General features: G+C 45.8%; 1 protein-coding gene across 2 annotated transcripts; it reads left to right on the top strand.

The window, feature by feature from the left end:
• Positions 1-574: 574 nt before the first annotated feature.
• On the top strand, positions 575-16,022 carry NAA40 (N-alpha-acetyltransferase 40, NatD catalytic subunit). Of its 2 annotated transcripts, XM_048512065.1 has the most exons (8): positions 577-787; positions 4,734-4,829; positions 8,106-8,158; positions 8,407-8,502; positions 9,052-9,210; positions 10,203-10,286; positions 11,048-11,125; positions 15,580-16,022. In XM_048512065.1, the coding sequence occupies exons 1-8, from the start codon at positions 782-784 to the stop codon at positions 15,719-15,721; spliced, it is 714 nt and encodes a 237-aa protein (XP_048368022.1). In that variant the 5' UTR covers positions 577-781; the 3' UTR covers positions 15,722-16,022. The 2 variants fall into 2 exon arrangements, with proteins under 2 accessions (XP_048368030.1, XP_048368022.1); XM_048512073.1 differs by lacking the exon at positions 11,048-11,125 and having other exon boundaries at positions 575-787.
• Positions 16,023-19,790: the final 3,768 nt, after the last annotated feature.

Consider the following 19,790-nt stretch of genomic DNA (forward strand, 5'->3'; position numbering starts at 1 on the left):
AGGGTCGCCATAGGTCGCACCCGACTTAAGGGCACTTGACACGCACACAATAACGGATCGGGGTGTGAGAACGTCTCTCTTTCAAGAAGGCATATGGGAAAACTGTCCTTTGTTTCCTTACCGAAGAAATGGATTGAGCGGGCATTTTTACATGGGGAGAGATCTGAGACATCACTTTAAAGACTCTTAAGGTTATTATTTTTGTTTTCATCTGTAGAGAAAATAACACCCAAACAAGCATCTGTATATACAGGGTACAAACTCCTGCCTCCCTGAGGGGAAAACCGCCCCGCCCTCGCAGTGGCCAATCAGCGCACAGCAAAATCCGCCTTTAACCGTTCCCGGCGCGAGACGGGCGACCGTTGGAAAGAGCGCCTCCATCGGTAAAGCGCACGCGCGATTGACTCCTCGCTTCCTCCCCCTCCTCTCAATTTTCCCGCCTTTATTCTGTCTCCCTTCCCTCCTCGTCTGCGCTCCAGGCCTTAACTCTTTAGCTCCCACCCCTTTCGGCGCAAGCGCTCCAAAAACCCCGCATCTCCATCTTCCGCCCTCTTCTCTGCCCAAACTGCGTGTTGCGCATGCGTCCGGACGCCTCTTTCTCATGGATGTTTCCCACCTCCACGCTGTGCGTCAGGTGCTGCTGGGTTGTCCCGTTTTGCCCCGTTGTTTTGGGCCGTGCGCAGGCGCAATAAGGACATAGCTTCCCCCCTCAGTTCTTTTGCCCCCCCCGCTCGCGGATTTTTAAGGAGATTGTGGGGGGGTCGCAATCGCCGCCACCGTTATGGGAGTAAGTAAGGCCTAGGCTACACATGGGGAGGGGGGTGTCAGGGACTGGGGGGTAGGACTGGGTGGAGGTATGAAGGACATATGGGGAGATGGAAAGTTTTGTATTGGGGTTGAAGCAGTGAGACATTTGGGGAGGGATATTGGGGGGGATATGGGGACCTCAGGGTTAATTTGGAGGGATGGAAAGTTTTGTGTTGGGAGAAAGTTGGGGACATTTGGGATTGCTGAAGGGGGAAGAAAGTATGGTCTCAAAAAGAAAATTCATTGGGGGAAATTTGAAAGAGGGTGCTGAAGTAACTTTTGGGTTGGAAGGAGGTATGTATGCCTGGCTTAATTGGGAGTGTATTCAGTTTCCTATTGGAGGCAGAAAAACTAAGAGACCCTGGGTCAGCATATGAATCTTAAAGTAATTGTGCGAGGAGGGGGTTTAGGAAGGGATTTGGAGGGCTGGGTATGCAGGTAGAAATGTTGGCATTAGAATAATGTGAGGAAGATCTGGGATTTGGGATCGCATATGGCATTAAATTAATTATGTGCGGGTGGGAAAGTTTGAGGTCAGGTTTATGTGGTAGGTGTTTATTTTGTTTCTAGAGTTCTTTACTGCTTTTTTGTCCAGTTGTTCGAGCGGACCCCAAAACAGCAGTTAACAGAAGAAAACAAATAGCCAGTGTGTACCAAGCGACTGGCAGACTCCATCCTGAAATCAATCAGTACTGAATCGAATCAGTATTCATAATAGAGGGAGATTAGGACCCTGAGGATCGTGGAATGCAGAGCAAATTTAGGGTCCATTTAGGGGAAGGAGGGAAGTAGTAGGTCATTTGAGGTTGAGGAAGGGGCAAGCTGTTAGAAAGGGTTAGGGCAATTATGCAGCATGTATTTGAGGGTTGGTAAAGGATGTGAAATCCACCCCATGCTCGGTAATGAACAGTAATGGTTGCATCTTTAAGAGAACGGGGAGAAAGGATGTTCAACTTCCTGCCCACTTTTAACTTTGAAAATCTTTATAAAATCAAAATCTTTATGAAGTTCATAGCAGTTTTCTGTGTATCGAGTCTGATAGATTTTCCATAATCATAAAATGCAGCCACTCCATCTTTATCAGGACACTGAGCTAACTGTGTGCCTCCGTCCAAGTGAAACACAAAGTGTTGTCCACTTTTGCATAGTTATTGTGTCCTGTAAAGGATGCCTTAGTTCTGTATTTATACCACAACCCAAGCTGAGGGTGGCTTACAGCAACTTTGTTATACTCCTGCACCTGGGTCTGTTAAATGACTTGTTCCTGTCCTTTTCTGACCTCTGTACCCGTTTCACCTCTTGGGCCTTACCTCCACCCAGCACAATGAATTGCTTGCAGCAGTAGTGTCTTAAGTGCAGCAATTAGACATGAGGGAAAGTCTTGTGCAATGTGATTAAATTAGACACTTCAGTAGTGGGGAAATTAGACAAATGAAATCTGTGGAGGTAACAGGGATGAGAGAACTTCTACCCCTACGTGACCGCTTCAGTCTTTGTGTTGCTTAGGGAACTTGCGGTGTTCAGGAAAGCTTTTCCCCTTGTTGGAGCCGGGATAGCTCCATGACTTAATCATTGAACTCTGATGTTAGCGGTAAATCCACAGAGCCTCAAATTGACTGGGGCATAAATTTGCTGTTCAGCTTTCTGTCAGAAAACGTTGTCCTTATGTTTCAGCAGCTGGATGGTTCTAGAAGCTGTATTGCAGAACCAGGACAGGGATGGGGGAGAATAGCTCCAGCTCCTTATTTTTGATGCCAGCTTTTGGCAGGTCCTGGAAGGGTGAGAGAAGTTGCGTCTCCTTCTATGTAATTGTTTTTTCCATACAGATACTTTGCTTTGGAATCAGGGATCAGAAAGCCTTGTGTTTTGGGAGGGACTGGGACTTACAAGTTGCCATAGGTGAAAGAGAGTTCATGTCAGTTGAAGAGCCCCTCATCCTTTAATCTGACGAAATTTCTTCATAAAGACAAAGTGGCATCTGCAAGGATTTTTTTTCCTATTTCAGGTACTCATTTGGTTCAGGCATCACACATACACACACACACAAACACACACATATATATGCACTCATGTAGACATACATGCACACACACACACATATATACACACACACGCACGTGTATATATATACGCATATGTGTGTGTGTTTATTTTTGTATTTATTGTATTTATATCCCACCTTATTTCTAGCAACTCAAGGCGGCTTACAGTAAAAACATACACAATAAATACAATAAATAGAAACATTAAAACATCATAAAATCTAAATATAGATACGTATGCACGCCTCTTTATCTCTCTCCGGTAAAATAGTGTTAGGCTCCTGTTGCGCTAGAGTGGCTCAGGCAATTGTCCACTTTGCTGCCTGGCTGTCTTCCTGCTCCAGTTTCCCCAGCTAGCTGCAGACTCTCAGCTTGTTTCCCAGCCAACTGCACATTAAAAAGAGGAGAAAAGGATGTCCTTATTTGAACTTTAGTGGGGGTGGAAGGGTTGTGTTGAGGTTAAGTGCACGTTTTTGGCTCAGAGCTGCCAGTATTCACTGACTCACCAGCCTGGCAAAACTGTTCAGCTCCTTTGCAGCAAGTTTTTTTCTTTTAATGGCAATATTTCCAAGTCAGATTTTTTTTCTTGGCTTGTGGCACAGGGGAGGGTGGGGAAATGGCTCAGTATGGTAAGCTGTTGTAGTTTGGCTTCCTGTCACTTTTGAAGGTTGCTTGGCAGGATGTGTGTGTGTGTGTATGTGTGTCCCTGACAGGAGCAATATCTGTGCAGGAAAAACGTAACTGTTGAAAAGGAGCTAAGTAACCCATGAGCTGAGATGTCTTGGCATCACCCAGCATTCCTTGGTGACTCTTTCACCGCCTTGCCAAGAAGGTGCTGTTTGAGTCTTTATTAGAGAGCTTGGAATGAAGCTTTCATTCCTACATAATTGTTTGCCCCCGAAGGCTGTAAACTTTGCATAGTTTCAACAGCAGATGAACTGAGCTTATATTGAATTGCAGGACTATTTTGTGTCTGTAGGACTATAAGGATGGGTAGGAGTTCCCAGTTTTCATTTTATTATTATTTATATACATTTATTTTTTTATTTCATTATTATTTATACAGTGCCTTTCTCTCCAGTGCGGAAACCAGAGCAGCTTACATCATTCTCCTCTCCCCTTTCTTAGTTGTGCAGCACACTGTGCCTCCTAAAGAGTGCTTATTGGGCTGTGTGGTCTCTGGCCCATTATGCATGGAGCGCTTCCTGCAGCGCTCCTAGCCTTTGCAGTGGGGGTCTCCTTGCATTTCCCTGTTTAGGTATGAAGAGGAGCCCCACTGCCTGCCACGGAGCTGTGACCGTACTTACGGCTCCTTGCCCCCACTCCAAAGGTAAGATAATCCCATTAAAGGTCGCAGTGATAATGCTTATATCGATATTGTTGAGGCTGCTTCTCATTGCTTTTGCATGTTTAGGGGAAAACCAGCCATGAATCTCTGAGGGGGGGGGACTCTCTCCCCCCCTCCCCACTCCTCAGGGATCCACGGCTGGCTTTTCCCTAAAAATGCAAAAGCAATGAAAAGCAGCCTCAACAATATCAATATAAGTAACAGCGATTTTACCTTTAAAAGGCTTTAACGAAACAAGCCAGGCAACCTCCATCTTGCCTTTTGCCTGCAGTGACCTGGAAGGACAAACCCTGCAGTTTCCCCTTTCTCACAAGCTGCTATGCACCCAGGGTCTGTGGCAATGCAACTCTAATGATGTCAGCACAAGAATCTCTGCCTCACAGGAACCATGCATTTGCTGCAGGGCAGAACACCAATGTATGATCAGCCTCTGTGTGGGTTATGGGGGGGGACCCCATTTGAATGGTCAGATATTTGAGTGAAGCTCAGGTGAGATGGGTGTGTCCTGCTGTTACAGCTCAACCCTCTTGTTTCAGAGGAAGTCTAGTAAAGGCAAGGAGAAGAAGCAGAAACGGCTGGAGGAGCGGGCAGCCATGGATGCTGTCTGTGCCAAGGTGGAAGCCGCAAACAAAGTGAGCCCTTTTTCTCCTCTTGCACTGTCTCTTTGCCTGTGTGGTTTGATGGTCCAGGGAGACCCAAATACAAAAGCCCTATCCAGCTATGAAGCTCACTGGGCCAGTCCTGATCGCTCAGCCCAACATATGTGAGGATGAAAAAAACCCAAGAGGTAAAAGGCAGAGATAAAGCTGCTCTGCCTCCCTAGAGAAAAGGCAGGATAAAAATGACCCTTGTTTTGTGGGCTTCTTGGTGGCATCTGACTAGAATCATAGAGTTGGAAGAGAGCACAAGGGCCATCAAGTCCAACCCCCTGCCATGCAGGAAGACGCAATCAAAGATGGCCATCCAGCCTCTGTTTAAAAACCTCCGAAGAAGGAGACTCCGCTACACCGATGAAGCTTATTTCGCTGTTGAACAGTTCTTCCTAGTGTTTTAGGGGAAATCTCATTTCCTGTACTTTGAATCCATTACTCTTTGTCCTAGTGTCTGGAGCAGCACAAAACAAGCCTGCTCCCTCTTCAACATGACATCCCTTCAGATATTAAAACATGGCTATCATGTCACCCCTTAGCCTTCTCTTCTCCAGACTAAACATACCTGGCTCCCTAAGCCACTCCTCAAAAGACATGGAATCCAGACCTTGTGCCATTTTGGTCGCCCTCCTCTGGACCTATTCCAGCTTGTCAATATCCTTCTTGAATTGTGGTGCCCAGAACTTGACACAGTATTCCAGATGAGGTCTGACCAATGCACAGTAGAGTGGTACTATTACAATGGTGTACTTACCTGTAACTCTTGTTCACAGAGTGGTCTTCTGTGAAGGCACACATGGGCCTGCGCGTGCGCAGGGTCAGCCACGGTCGAAGATTTGTCAACTTCAGTCAGATCCTTCTAGAACTCTCTGAGTGCTCTCTCCTGCTCTCCCTGCATTAGGCGGGAAAATCTCCCCCATCCCCCCAGTCAGGCCAGGAGGGAGGAATGAGTACTCCCCTCAGTTCTCTTCTTGCCACCATGGGTTGCGGATGACTTCTCAGCACTCTGTGTGTAGTTCTTATTTTTTCTGAGGTAACTTTTTCAGCCCTTTCCGTTGTTTTAAATGTGGGGATCATTATTTTCAGTTCATTATACTTCATTTTGGCCTGGCCACTGCTCCTTGTGTCTTCCCAAAGTGTGTTGCAGGGGTGGTTGCCTGTCTAGCCATCTTAGGTTGTCAAGTCTATCCATATTTAGATGACTGGTTCATAGTGGTGGACTCACCTGAGGATGTGCGCATACAGGTCTCTTTGGTGTGTGACACTCTGGAACACCTTGACCTGGTTAATGCTAAGAAATTGCATTTGACTCCCTTTTAATCCCTAGAATTTATTGGGGCCTCCACTAGGGCTCAGGCTTTGTTGATTGCCTTTCAGGTGAGAATCAGCATTGGAGACACCTTCAAAGCTGCAACCTGGTCCTCATCCTTGATGTTTGCTCGTCACTGTGCTGTGGCTGTGGACACTGCCAGAGAATCTGTAGCAGGGAAAACAGTGTCGCAGTCCACTTACCTGTCTGTTTCTGGGCGATGTGGTTTTATCTTTTGCATAACATTCACATCCCAACTCCTACCAGTTTAGCTTGCTATTCTCCCATGTGGGTCTGCACTGAAGGCCACAAATAGGAAGAACAACATTGCACTTACCTTTAACTGTTGTTTGTAGAGTGGTCTTCTGTGTAGACACACATACACTCACACCGGCTCCACTGTGCTTGTTATGCCATGTTGGCTCTTTGCCTTTTGAGTTTGATTTTGTTTGATATGGCAGCTGCCTTCCTCCCCCTGTCCTTGCCTCTGATTGGGTGGGAGATTTTCCCGCCTAATACCGGGGGGAGTGGGAGGGAGTGTTTGGAGAGTTCTAGAAGGATTGAAGCGGACAAATCTTCTACCCGGGCTGGCCTTGCACATGCACAGACCCATGTGTGCCTGCACAGAAGACCACTCTGCGAACAACAGTTACAGGTAAGTACAACATATGTTCCTTAGCAGCTAAGAACATGAAGAAAATGTAACAATCTGCAGCAGTCTTCCAGAATATCTGTATGATACCCTTCCTTCAAATCCCCCCCCCCCCCACGATTTTTGGCATAACCCCTAAGTCTACATCCCCTACCACAGTTAAGCCCATGTAGCTGAAATAAATGTATATTCTTGCCTTGTTTAGCTTCCCGTCTGTTGGTTTTCCCCCTTTTGTTAAGTTGCATAGGTTTCCTGTTGGGGTAGACAGAATTTCCTCCTCAGGTTGCAGTTTTGATATTGTAATATGTCAAGCTGAGGAATAGAGTCCCAGGTGTAAAACAAGAGGAAGATTCTTGTATAAGTGCACTGGGGAAATATATGGGTGTTCACTGAAGGGGTAGGCAGAAAGCAAATAAAATATAATACTCCGGAGCTGTGCATGTTTAGTTTTCCTCAAGTCATTGGTGGTCTAACAGAGTGGGGAAAGTAACACTGAGTACCTGTGATACTTCGTAGCCTGGTTCTCAAAAGTGGTGCTTTACTAGCCACTGGTGAACTGTTTTCCCTCCATGGGAATGGTCTTTACCAACAAGAGGAGTAGTTAGTTGGAGTCATCGTCTCAATTAATAAGAAGAGTCCTACTGCATTAGACCAGTTGTCCATCTAGTCCAGCGTCCTGTATCACAAAGTGGCCAACCAATTCCTCTAAAGAATCCAACAACAGGGCTGAGAGACCAAGGCCTTCCTCTGACATTGCCTCCTGACACTGGTATCAAGAAGTTTATTGCCTTTAAACCAGGTGGTAGACCTGACCTCCATGAATCTGTCCAATCCCCTTTTAAAGACTATATCCACTGGTAGCAAATTTCCCATTTTAATCAGTATTTCCTTTTGTCTATCCTAAATAAAGTGCCCATCAGCTTCATTGGATTTCCTTGAGTTCTAGTATTTTTGAAAGGGGGAAAGAATTAAATGTTCGCTTTGTCAACTCCACCCTGTGCCTGATTTTATAAACCTCTATCATGTTCCCATGGCCAAAACCTTTATCACATCTAACAGAGCAGCAGATTTGCTCAAAACCTTTTAAAATTGCACCTGCCTGGAATAGACTACATGTTTCCTCTCACCTCCTCCCGTCACCCCAAATATTTTCAGCTCATATTTATGCTTGACTAGAAGAGACAGGCCTTTTCCCAGATTGTTTGAGAAAGCAAAATAAACACACTCGAGAATTTTAAAAGTTCTTGTCAGACTACTCTGTAGATGTCAGCCTCTCTGTTGCCTTTTCTCTTTGTAGCTGGTTGACCCCTTGGAAGCCTTCCCCGTCTTCAAGAAATATGACAGAAATGGGTGAGTAGAAACTCTTATGCTTTTTTTTTTTTTTTGGTTTAGGCCAAAAAGAGTGAAGCCTGCCCATCCCAGCACCGTTTGCATTCGTCGTTTGCAAGTGTCCTGATTTCACTATGACCCATCAGTGCTTTCCTCTCCGTGCTCGCAATTAAACCTGTCCCTGGGGTCGCTCGATGGGTAGCCAAGGATTTAGCCACCAATCCTAGGAATGTCCCCTCCCCTCCCTTATTATTCCTGTCTCTGTGCAGGTTGAATGTGACCATCGAATGCAAACGAGTATCCAGCTTGGACCCGGCCACGCTCGACTGGGCTTTTGAACTAACCAAGACAAACATGCAGACGTTGTAAGGCCTAATAAAAATGCATTATGTGGAGGGGGGGGGGGTTCAGTCTGGAGGCGTAGAGATGGGCAGAATCTGGGATTGCAGGTAGCTCCCTTGGGTTTTCTTCCTTTTACGTACCCTCCTCCTTTCTTTTCTCTGCTCTTCCTTTCTCTTTGTTCTCTTCCCTACCCATTGGTACGATTGAGGAGTTTCTTTCAGAATTAGTTCGGGGAGAGGAGGGGAATGCACCGCACATCCCCTGCATCCCCATTTGCAGAGGGTAGGCAGGCATTGATATCTGTTCTTACTGTGGTGTAAATGACATCTGCGAGACATCCACAGTAGCTTCTTGCTGTTACATAGCTGTGTTTCCATTTCATTTTGCCTGATAGCAAACCTGAAGTCTTGCCCATAGCCTTACGTGGAATGGGAAAGGGAGATCGAAGTAAACTTGGGTCTCCCTATCTCTCCTAGGCGCCAAGAAGCCAGTGTTTCGTGTTTCCAGGGCACCAGCCCTTCCTTGAGAAGTTGGCACTTTTCTCATCACCTTCCTTTTCCTTCCCTCTGAAGGTACGAGCAGAGCGAATGGGGTTGGAAAGACAGGGAGAAACGGGATGAGATGACAGATGACCGAGCGTGGTATCTGATCGCTCTGGAAGAAGGCTCGGTCCCTGTGGCTTTCTCACATTTCCGTTTCGATGTGGAGTGTGGAGAGGAGGTCCTCTATTGGTAGGTATCCTGACTGGCGTGTTTTGACTCTTTCCAGTATGTTTGGGGGGGAGTTAGGTCTGTTGTAGTGCTTATATTCCCACAGTCAGGGAAGCCTAATTTTGGGAATTAGATGAATGGCAGAAGTGTGGTTCATTTGCATATGCCATTGTGTTCATTCCAAGTGCAAAATCTGGGGGTTTTCAGAGTGTGTCTGTGTATAAAAAGGTAGTAGCTGGAGTGATGGAAGGGGAGAAATGAGTAATTAGTGTGTTTCAAATCAGCCTTCTTGAAGTAATGGTAGGATAAATATATTAATAAGTAGCATTTATATTCAGTTGTTTGGTTTTTGGTGCACTTCGTCTGGGACGGTATACTGAAGTGGCTAAGAGATTGAACTGGATTCTTCCTCGCTTCTTCCACAACGTATCCGTGGAGATAACGGTGGCTTGCTTAGAAAGGGTGTGGTAAGGATTATGAGAGGGTAATGTATATGAAGTGCTTTGTCTCCAGTGGCAATCATATAAATGCATAGTTGTCATTTAATGTTACACAGATTCCTTGTAACAAACTTGTAAGGTAGGTCAGTATTATCTCCCCCTCCTCATGTGCATATCAGAGGTGTTGCACTTGAACAAACAGGGAATTGATAGCAGACACTATATTCCAAGCAGACATCTTCATTCACAGTTCCATCTCTTAGCCACTAGACTATGCTAGCTCTCAAGGTCTTGAGAGGATATGGTGGTGGGGAGGGGACAGCCAGGAATAAGTCAGGTTGTTTCCCAGAATATCCTACCCTTTCTAATTGTTGAATCTCTGGCTGACTACTGTTTAGAAGCCTTTTCCCCTGGATTATGAGGACTGGAATATATATTTTATGATGTTTTTGATTCATCTTAATATTACAAGAGATCAGTTTGTTTTGAAGTGCAAAGTTTTGTGGACAGATTTCAAGTCTAGGCTGGCTTAAGCTGTAGGGGTGGTATTCATGGTTTCTCTTCTTTTGCCAGCTATGAAGTCCAGCTGGAAAGCAAAGTGAGAAGGAAAGGACTAGGCAAATTTCTCATACAGATTCTGCAGCTCGTGGCAAACAGGTAAAATGTGTCCATCTGAAGGTGTAATCTTGAACATGCTTAGTGGGAACAGATTCGCGGTGTATTGATAGGTCTTTCATTCCAAGTAAAATGTGATTCCTCTAAAGATATAGCAATGGAACTTCAGTAATGAGTCTTTTCTGTTTTAACCCTTTATGAGTTTTCAGGCCATTACAAATTGCTTGTTTAACCTATTTAGCTTTGCTTTCAATGCAGAGGTTGGGAGAGAAGAGGTGGGGGAAATACATTGGAGGAAGGTGTATTACAGTACTATACAGAGACATGTTTTAAGGATCAGATTCGCAAAGTATCAGTAAAATAAATAATACAAGAGGAACAGTTTATTTGTGGTATCATGGAAGCATAGATGAGTGGAAAGAATATGCATTTATTTCACTTAAATATAGCAGCTTGAATAGCCCAGACCAGCCCAAGCTTGTCAGAGTGTGGAAACTAAGCAGGGTCAGTCATAGTCAGTTCTTGATTGGGTGACCATCAAGGAAGACCAGAGTTGCTACACCAGGGGTGTCCAACTCTGGTGCTTCAGATATTCATGGACTGCAATTCCCATCAGCCATCAGCCCCAGAGTTGGTCACTTCTGTGCTACACAAAAGGAGGCCAAGGAAAACCACCATTGCTCATCTCTTGCCTTGGAAATCTTACTGTATCCAGTGCTTTAGGTGGCATCTCTTGTTGTTCTTTTCATTCTGAATTTCATCCTTCAAGCTGACTGAGGTGTCTCTGTGATTATTTTTTTCAGTACACAAATGAAGAAAGTAATGTTAACAGTATTTAAACACAATCATGGGGCATATCAGTTCTTCAGAGAAGCTTTACAGTAAGCAAACAGTTTAATTCTTTTATTTCCCTCTGAATTTGGGGGGTGGGTGGGGAGTAAGCAATGGAATGGGAAAGGATACTCCAGTACCAGATGTCTTTTGACCTTGTCAAAGGTTTTCAAGGACAGAATCAACTGGCTTTTGTGGGTTTTCTGAGCTGTGTGTGGCCGTGGTCTGGTAGTTTTTGCTCCTGACGTTTTGCTCGCATCTATGGCATCTTGATGCCAACCACAGATTCCATCTAAACATTAGGAAGAACTTCCTGATGGTAAGGGATGTTCAACAGTGGAATACTCTGCCTCGAAGTGTAGTGGAGTCTCCTTTGGAGGTTTTTAAACAGGCTGGATGGCCGTCTACCAGGAATGCTTTGACTGTGTATTCTTGCATGGCAGGAGGTTGGACTTGATGGCCCTTCTGGTCTCTTCCAACTCTATGATTCTATTATTCTATCCCAGAAAACCCACAACAGCTGGTCATAGTTGTTACCCGAATTGGTGGGAATCTGTCCCTTTTAAAGTGGGGAATTAACGAGAGCAGACTCTTGGCTTAACAAAAGGTTGGGCAAGCTCGAGATCTTTGTCGCCTATGTATACACAAGTCAGCTTTTGCAAGAAATCTTTTGCAGGAGAGCGAGGTAAAGTTTAACAATTTTATTAAAGGGAAAATAATAAAAATACAAGCACACAATAATCAAAGCAGCAGAACACACATACAGTCCTAGGGTATAAGCAGTGTTGAGGGGATAGGTTGGGAATAGCGGGGGAAATGGGAGAACTCTTAGGGGTAATACTGTACCAGATTCTGTACTGGGACATTCATCTAATGGATTGAGCACTTGACTTAAATGGAGGCATGTGCCCAAAATGGGGAGATAGCTGATTAAATTACAGCTGTAAAACAATGACAATGTAAATAAGGTGGTCTTTAGAGAAAAATTAGTCAGAGGAAGATGTTTGGGCAAATAAATTAGCAAATCTTTTGTCTTTGTAGTGCAGATAGTCCATGGCTGGAGATGGGAACGGTATGGAAGGCAGAGGCATTGTTTTCTCTTAATCCCTTTAGGAAAGGTGTATTTTGCAAGGTAGATCTAGGCGAGGACAAGTCCCGACAAGATTTTACTGTCCTTGTGGGTACAGTCGCCAATGCAGGGAGTGGGCTTTCCTCTGTGGCAAGGCACTGCTAGGCACCCCACGAATTGGCAGGATGGGTAGAGGCTCTGTTGTCTTAAAACAGCCCCCCGCCCACCATAGGTCGGTCTACATAGTTGACTTCACAGCTATTTCCTTGTTAGAGCTTTTAGTTTGAGTGGGAATTTCTTCGTAGCTTGAAGGAGGAGTTGGCATACAAACATGGAGGAGACCTGAGAAACGGGCCTCACTAAAAACAGGAGGGGGGCTTCCCCCCCCCCCAATTTTTCCCTTTTTTCTGGGCCATATCTCTCGTTTGGAACATGCTTAGGTTAGGGCTCTGGTTAGCCACCAAGGAGAAAGCAATTCTGTAAAAATAGAGTTGCTCCTCTACTGTTTCGTACCCCTGTGGAGTGGCAAGCTGCTTCTGTGGGGCTGGAATTGGGTTTGAATTCACGATATAACAGCCCATTTTTCAAAAAATTAACTTGTTTACCTGCACAGGCTGTTTCAGCACAATTAACTGCAGCCTGGCATGGATCCAAAGAGACATCATATTTCTGGGCTTTCTAAAACTCACAAGGATCTGCTAACAAATCAGAGAACATCTATATCTCAGGTTCTTTCACCTAACAGGCAAGGAAGGGGGCTGAGGGGGGTCATTTGCATACCCAGTCAAGAAGCTGAGTCTCGGTGGAAATGGAACATCTCACTGTGCTGTGAAAAGGAGACAAACTCACAGGAGATCTATGCAGTTCTTCACGCTGAAATTGCTTCATGGCTACATCATTACCTATAAAACAGGCATTCTGACAGTGTTTGTCATGAACCAAACCAGGTGTTTGCCCCTCAAACTCCCAATATTTAATATATACCTTTGCAAGATCTGCACAAATGGCTTGGGTCGCATATGGAGAAACCTAAATTCTTGACAGTCCAGAATTTGTCCTAGCAATAGCAATTTCTGGTGGATTGACGTTATGTCACTTCTGGTATCACACAGTCCCACAACACAAACCCTGTTGATGTGGATTTTATGACTATGGTCCATCTGAGACCAATTAGACTTTCTGGGATCAATCAAAGAAACTCTGACAGGCTGCTCGGCTCCAAGCAAGAGGTCCTCCACTCTCTGCAGGAGGCTAATGACTGACGGGGGCGGAGGCAGCACTTCTTTCTGATACCTTCTCCATTTCCCAGTTCCCCGAAGTGCTGTTCTGAAGCCTCTTGGCTGACTGAATTATTCAAACTTCAGGGTGGGGTCATTTTTTTGTCCTTTGAAAGAAGTCAGTCCATCTTGGTTTGCAGGAACAACGAGTCCACTTTCGGGGATTACTCTCAGACAAATCTCAGCATCTGGGGAAGACATTTTCAGGGGCTTCTCCCCGAAGTTCCCCTCCAGCTTCACCGTTTTCGCATCTGTAACTCCAGTGCGAAGTCCAGTTCCTCCTGTAAGAGGCGTCTTCCCCAAAGTCTTTTGCCGCTGCAACTTCATTCTCTCCCCCAACATCTGCAGCTTGACTCAGTGAAGTCGGATTCCAGTTCTGCAAAAAAAAGTGCCATTTCTTCCTGGGTGTCCTTAAAAATAAGTCGTAATTCCAGAGCATTCTTGTTTGGCTCTTTGAAGTCGACGTAGGGAAAATTCCTCACCAAAATGCTGTATTCTGGACTCAACCTGGAGTCTCTCTCTCCCTGACTCCCTTCCAACAGGCTCATGAGGCTGATGATGCCTCAACAAAAACCAGCACGGAATGTAAAAGTAAAAGGCTGGAGCTAGCCCCTCCAAGCCCTCTCTCAAATCTTCCATTGATGGGCAGTAAGAGACAAAAGGTTCGTGTCCGCCAGCTAGCTGTTCCATGTCTTGCAACCCAGCAGTATATCAGGAGTGGACCACGGGGTCCTCGTTTCCCGGAAGGCTTTCCATCAGTTCAGATTTCTTAATCTATGGCTTGCACAGTTGGGGTGGGCAGATCTGAGTCAACAAAGCAACAGGGTCGTCATCAAAACCAGTGAACATCCTTCGTAGAGCAGCAGCGGTGTAGTGGTTTAGAGCAGATGTACTCTAATCTGGAGAACCGGGTTTGATTCCCCGCTCTGCCACTTGAGCTGTGGAGGCTTATCTGGGGAACTAGATTAGCCTGTGCACTCCAACACAGGCCAGCTGGGTGACCTTGGGCTAGTCACAGCTTCTCGGAGCTCTCTCAGCCCCACCCACCTCACATCCAAACTCCTCATTCTTAGTGTGGAGGCTCATGGTCTCTTCATCCAGCAAGATGTCACCCGTCCCCTTCTCCCCCATAGTGAACAATCTGACTTAGCTTATCACAAAAATAAGGAAACTCTCACAGCTTGTTCAAGGTTCAAGCATGGACTAAAACAGGAACTTTGGACTTCAGGGTTTCTGTTCTCATCCCACACCTTCCAACATGTTGAGAACCGCTAGTCCAAGGGAATTCTCTTGGGCAGGTCAGCAAAACACAAAATTACAAAACCTGGGGTTATGAGTCCTCACACCTCAGTCTTGGTTGCTGCCACCAGCCCCTTTTCACTATTCAGCTCTGGCACTTCCGCTTTTGAGAACTAATTCAGTAAAGGCAAAGGGTAGTCCCTCAAGGAGGAAAATACCATATCTGGTGTCTGGAAAACACTTCAGGAGCTTGGAAGCAGAATCTGTGGCCTTGTTCTTCTTCTTCAGGTGCTCACCTGTTGGGGGTGATTGCAGGAGGGGGTGACTTAATGGAGTGCTCCTCCATGTTTTAAAAACAAATGTACAAATACAGAAAACTAGCATCCTGGTCAGGTTCTTGGCCTCTCTTTGCTTTGGCATGTTGATTTTCAGCTCAATTTTTGCTTTCCTCGGGCACAGGCTTGATGGTTTCAGTAAGAACTGGGTCTTTTCTTTTTTTTTTGTAGCTCTTGACCACATGTAGACTTTGGTGCTCTGGTCAAGAAGCTTGCCCATTTCCGTTGCACATTCTTATAAAGGCGTGTGGAGGGCCAGTCCAAATATTTCTGCAGCCCGCTAACCACTGCCTCTTTGTGCTCATGCGTGCCTCTCCTTGTGTATGAATTGTGGATTAGATTTCAGTTTTCCTCCTTGTAGATGGAAAGGGCAAGGTTTGTGTCTACAGAGTACACTGTTCACACAAGTTGAGCACTCACCCAAGTGAACAGCGATGTGGTTTCCTGGTTCCTGTCGGGCTACACTGGCTCATTCGGCCAGCAGCTTAGTTTCTGATGTGACTGAATGTCTCGTGTGGATATTATGCCAAGTGATAGTCTCCGCAAGCAAGTCCCCCCCCCCCTCCTTTCTCGTTGTTTTGCAGGTTTGAAATGGACGATACCTCACCCAGCATGTCCGGCTGCTGCGGGGATGACTGTTCCTACGAAATCCTCAGCCGAAGAACAAAATTTGGCGAGAGCCAACACACTCACCCGGGCAATCACTGCGGAGGGTGCTGCCACTGAGATTGTCCTCTGCTTCCTATCTCCTGAAGAACCCAATTTTCCACATAAATCCGCCTCTCTCTTTGTCGTTCCCCTCCCCACCACTGGATCCTGTCGCTCACATCTCTTGCTCCTCCCACAGAGCCATCACAAAGGACTCTTACATTCTGAATCCCAGGATGAAAGATCTTCCTCCGTACTGGAGGGTCTGGAAACTAAAGTCATGTCTAACTCTCAGGCCTAACCCCAGATCTTACTTGCCTGTGGCCTGGAACTGAAAATTTCATATTTCTGCAGTAAAGAAATAGTTGCCACTTTAAAAGTGAGCGTTGGGATCAATTCACTCTCCATGTTTAAGAGGAAGAATTGGCTTTTCATGAATTTTACAAAGCTGGTCCTGTAGAAGGGCCAAACATGAACTTCCTTCACTTTGCGTTGAATGTGCATCTCTCGCCCTTGAGCATAGCAAAGTTTGGCTGCTGTTTCTCTGCAGCATCATAAAAATGTGTAGAAGATTGGCTGTGGCTCTCTTTAGGAGAGTATCTGGGGAAAATCTGTCTCCGTTTTCCATTCTGTTGTTTTGGGGAAAAGGTGCTTTGTACAAGTCTAGAACCGGATCATAATGTTCTGCATGTAGTTTGAGTCAGCTTAAGAAAACCCTCTCTCAGCGAGATGTGTAGGCAGCTCTGTCTCCACTTAACCAACTTGGACGAAGGGTCAGCCTGCTTTCAGGTAGGGATGCATCCGAATTTGACTTTGTAGTGCTTGAAAGGCCCTTTCCGCATGGGCTGGGGAACGTGGGGTGCAGCTGGAATAATTGATCCCGGTGCAACCCCAGGGCTGTTCGCACGCTCCTGTGTGAGTGACCTCGCAGCTTGCAGATGCACCTCCGTATGGAGACGTTATTCTTAAAATCTCATTTTTTTCCCGCGGCCCCACAGGAACATGCCATGGGCCAGAGGGCTGGTTACCCTCTCCTGCAGAGCTGCGCAGGACAGAAGGTAAGTTTTTTATTAACAAAAAACGTGGGCAAAAGCAGCAGCTGCCACGCAGGGCCCTTTACCTGGCCCTGGTACCAAGGTGCAATATTTGAAAAGAATCGCACATAGTGCGATTCTCAAATATCTTACCTTGAGGGGTTTAAAGCAGGATTGACTCAGTTTAGGGGCGGAAACTGTGCGAAGTTCCCGCCTGAACTGGGTTTGGCCTGCCCCCCCAGGATAATTGGCCCATGCGGAAAAGGCCAAAGTCCTGCTTGGAGGACCTGTGTGAGATCATACGTAGCAAACAGCTTGCTTTGGTTTAGGTCCTTGCTTTCACTTTAAAGATAGAAAAAAATTCATGAATTTTGTATCTTGTGAAGTGAGACAGTTTGTTTAAGATCTTCTTCCAAAGTCTCAGGCAAGCCAGGGGCTCTCAATACTGTATCATGGCTCCACCCCTGGACAAGTCAATCCCTGCCCTCAGTTAATTCCTTGAGCTGTGGCTGTCCCACGGAGCATGTTGTCCTCTTCCTTCCCTATGTGGGGCCTTTGCTGCCTTTTGCTAAGTGGCTTTACAACTCGCCCCAGGCGAGGCTTTCCCCTGCTCTCCAAACATCCCCGGTGGGAAGACTGTGGTTCCCTGCAGTTTGGTCTTCAGCTTGGGAGCCTGTTGGCTAGTTACAAAGTTAACCAAGTGTGGCTTCTTCCCACAGCCCAATGGTTTGTGGGGTTTTGATGAGTTACATTGACCCACCAGGGGTCCCCTCACCAGATTGCATTTTTGGAGGGCAGTCCAGCGTGAGAGAGCAGCCCAGTCTATAGCATTGTGGCTACAACAGCAGGGTCTCGGTTCTGTCTCAGAATGCGTGTCACTGCCTTGACCCCTCCTACTGAAGGAGGCGGGGGGGGGGAGGGTTCTCCCAGTTTGGACTCCATTGCCAATTTTTGTTCTGGGTGGACTTAAAAAGGTCACCTAGCCTACACAGCTACCCAGCAAAGCACTTTTGGTTGTTGTGTGTGTGTGTGTGTTTTTGTTTTGTTTACAGAGTGTGCGTTTTGTTTCATGTGTTTTGAGTCATGGCCTTGTGGAAGACTTAAATCTTGATGAGTAGAGGGAGTGAAATTTCCTCACTCCAACTGAGATCCCGCAAGTCCAGGCTTGTAATGCAAGCCTGGGACTGAAAGGGCAGGGGGTGGTCTGTGAGTTTTTACGGATCGCTTTTACCAGTGTCAGCCAGCCTCTTGAGCCCTGGAGGAATTGCGGGTGGGGGGAGATAGTGTCAGGTTCTAAAATTTGGGGAGCTGAATTCCTTCTTCCCGCCACCCCCTTCCGCAATTCACTGAGGAATTTATCTCTTCTGTACTCGAAGACATTCCTGGGGATGAGGAGTGCCTGCATAATAGCAGACAGGGCTGGTCAGGATTTGACACCATTCCTTACCTTCCAGGATCCTCTTCCTTAGGAAAGGAGAGCTCAGCCTGCTTTCAGTTGTCATCCGTGACTTCTGAGCCCAGGCTCAAGAACCGGCGCCGCTTTGCTTAAATCAGAGATGTCCAACTCTGATGCTTCACATGTTCATGGACTACAATTCCCATCAGCCCCTGCTGGCATGGCCAGTTATGTTCATGGCAGGGGCTGGTGGCAATTGTAGTCCATGAACATCTGAAGCTCCAGAGTTGGATGCCCTTGGCTTAAATCAAAGCATGCAAAACCGGCAGGTTGTTTTCAGCCCTTTTCCTTGGGAAGCAAGAGGCTTCCCTGGAGGACTAAGGCCTCTGGGGCTGGATCTTTGTGCCTCAAGGGAAGGGTACCTGTCACGGTAAAAAGTTTAGCACAGTCCTTCTAGCCTTGCACCAGATTGTGAAGGCACAGCACAGTGCCACACCTGGCCATTAACGGCTCTATCTTTCAGTGAAACAAGGAGACATCCAGTGCAATGAAAGAGCTTCTTACTGTACCCATGTCTGGCCGTATCTAAACTCTCTCTCTCACTGCCTCCAGCATGTCAAGGTGTCCCCCCACCCCCATTTTTGAGTGTAGGTCTGAGGCAATTCGTTGGCCTGTGTAGCAACGTCAAGAACGAACAAGTGAAAATAGGTAGACAAGTTCAATCCAAAACAAACCGGGTAATCAAAAAAGTTGGAAAAAAAAAAACTTTGCATATGAAAATATCAATTATGGAAAAGCTACATTAAATCATAAACACCAATTGTAAATATTGGAAACTGGACATTGGAATCCATCAGTTTTGGTTATTTGTATAAGTACTCTGGCTTCTCTTCTGATCACACAAATAAGTACTTTCCCCCGGTGTACAAAAACCTTTTTAGTAAAATTGTGTTGATCAGTACAGTTACACATGGGGATGTCGCACACAAACATCTTTCCTATAACAAGGTAAAGTTTTAAATAACATGAAATACATGTAAACCAAAAACATTATGTTTTATGTATTGTAAAAATGTTAACCCCTGAGGAACTCCTCATAGCTGAAACACATTTGATTTTCATGTATTTTATGCCATTTTAATTGTACCTGGTAATAGGTAAGATATTTGTAAATTCGTGACTCCTACATGTATAAGGGTAATTTTCCTAAAAAGGTTTTTGTATACCAGGGGAAAGTGCTTATATGTTACCAAAATTGATGGATTTTTATGGCCACCTTCTAATGTTAACAGGTTTATTAAAGTTTTTGGGATTTAACATAATTTTAGCTTTTTAAAAATTGCCATTGATATTTTCATATGCAAATCTTTTAAAAAACCTTTTTTGGTTCCCTGGTTGGTGCAGGAACATTCCTGCTTGGCCCATTTTAGGGCAGCAAGAAATCTGGACCCCGAGCCCTGCATTGTCACTGTTCTTTTACTCGGCACAAGGTATGACCTGATTCAAACAGCATGCCGTGGACTGCTTTCAAAGGCAAGGCCATGTATTTCCTGTAACCATAGCCTTCTGTCTATGTGGCCAACCTATGGTGCTCATGGACTACGATTCCTATCAGCCCCTGTCAGCATGGCCAATTGGCTGATGGGAATTGTAGTCCATGAACATCTGGAGCACCATAGGTTGGCCCCCCCGATCTATCCAAACTTCACTTAGCAGC

The sequence above is a fragment of the Sphaerodactylus townsendi genome, linkage group LG01 (genome assembly GCF_021028975.2).
Source record: "Sphaerodactylus townsendi isolate TG3544 linkage group LG01, MPM_Stown_v2.3, whole genome shotgun sequence".
In the NCBI taxonomy this organism is placed as follows: domain Eukaryota; kingdom Metazoa; phylum Chordata; class Lepidosauria; order Squamata; family Sphaerodactylidae; genus Sphaerodactylus; species Sphaerodactylus townsendi.

Bases quoted from the DNA above. Each gene is read 5' to 3' on its own strand.
- NAA40 (XM_048512065.1), top strand. The intron at 8,159-8,406 runs GTGAGTAGAAAC...GTCTCTGTGCAG, and splicing joins AAGAAATATGACAGAAATGG to GTTGAATGTGACCATCGAAT. The intron at 9,211-10,202 runs GTAGGTATCCTG...TTCTTTTGCCAG, and splicing joins GGAGAGGAGGTCCTCTATTG to CTATGAAGTCCAGCTGGAAA.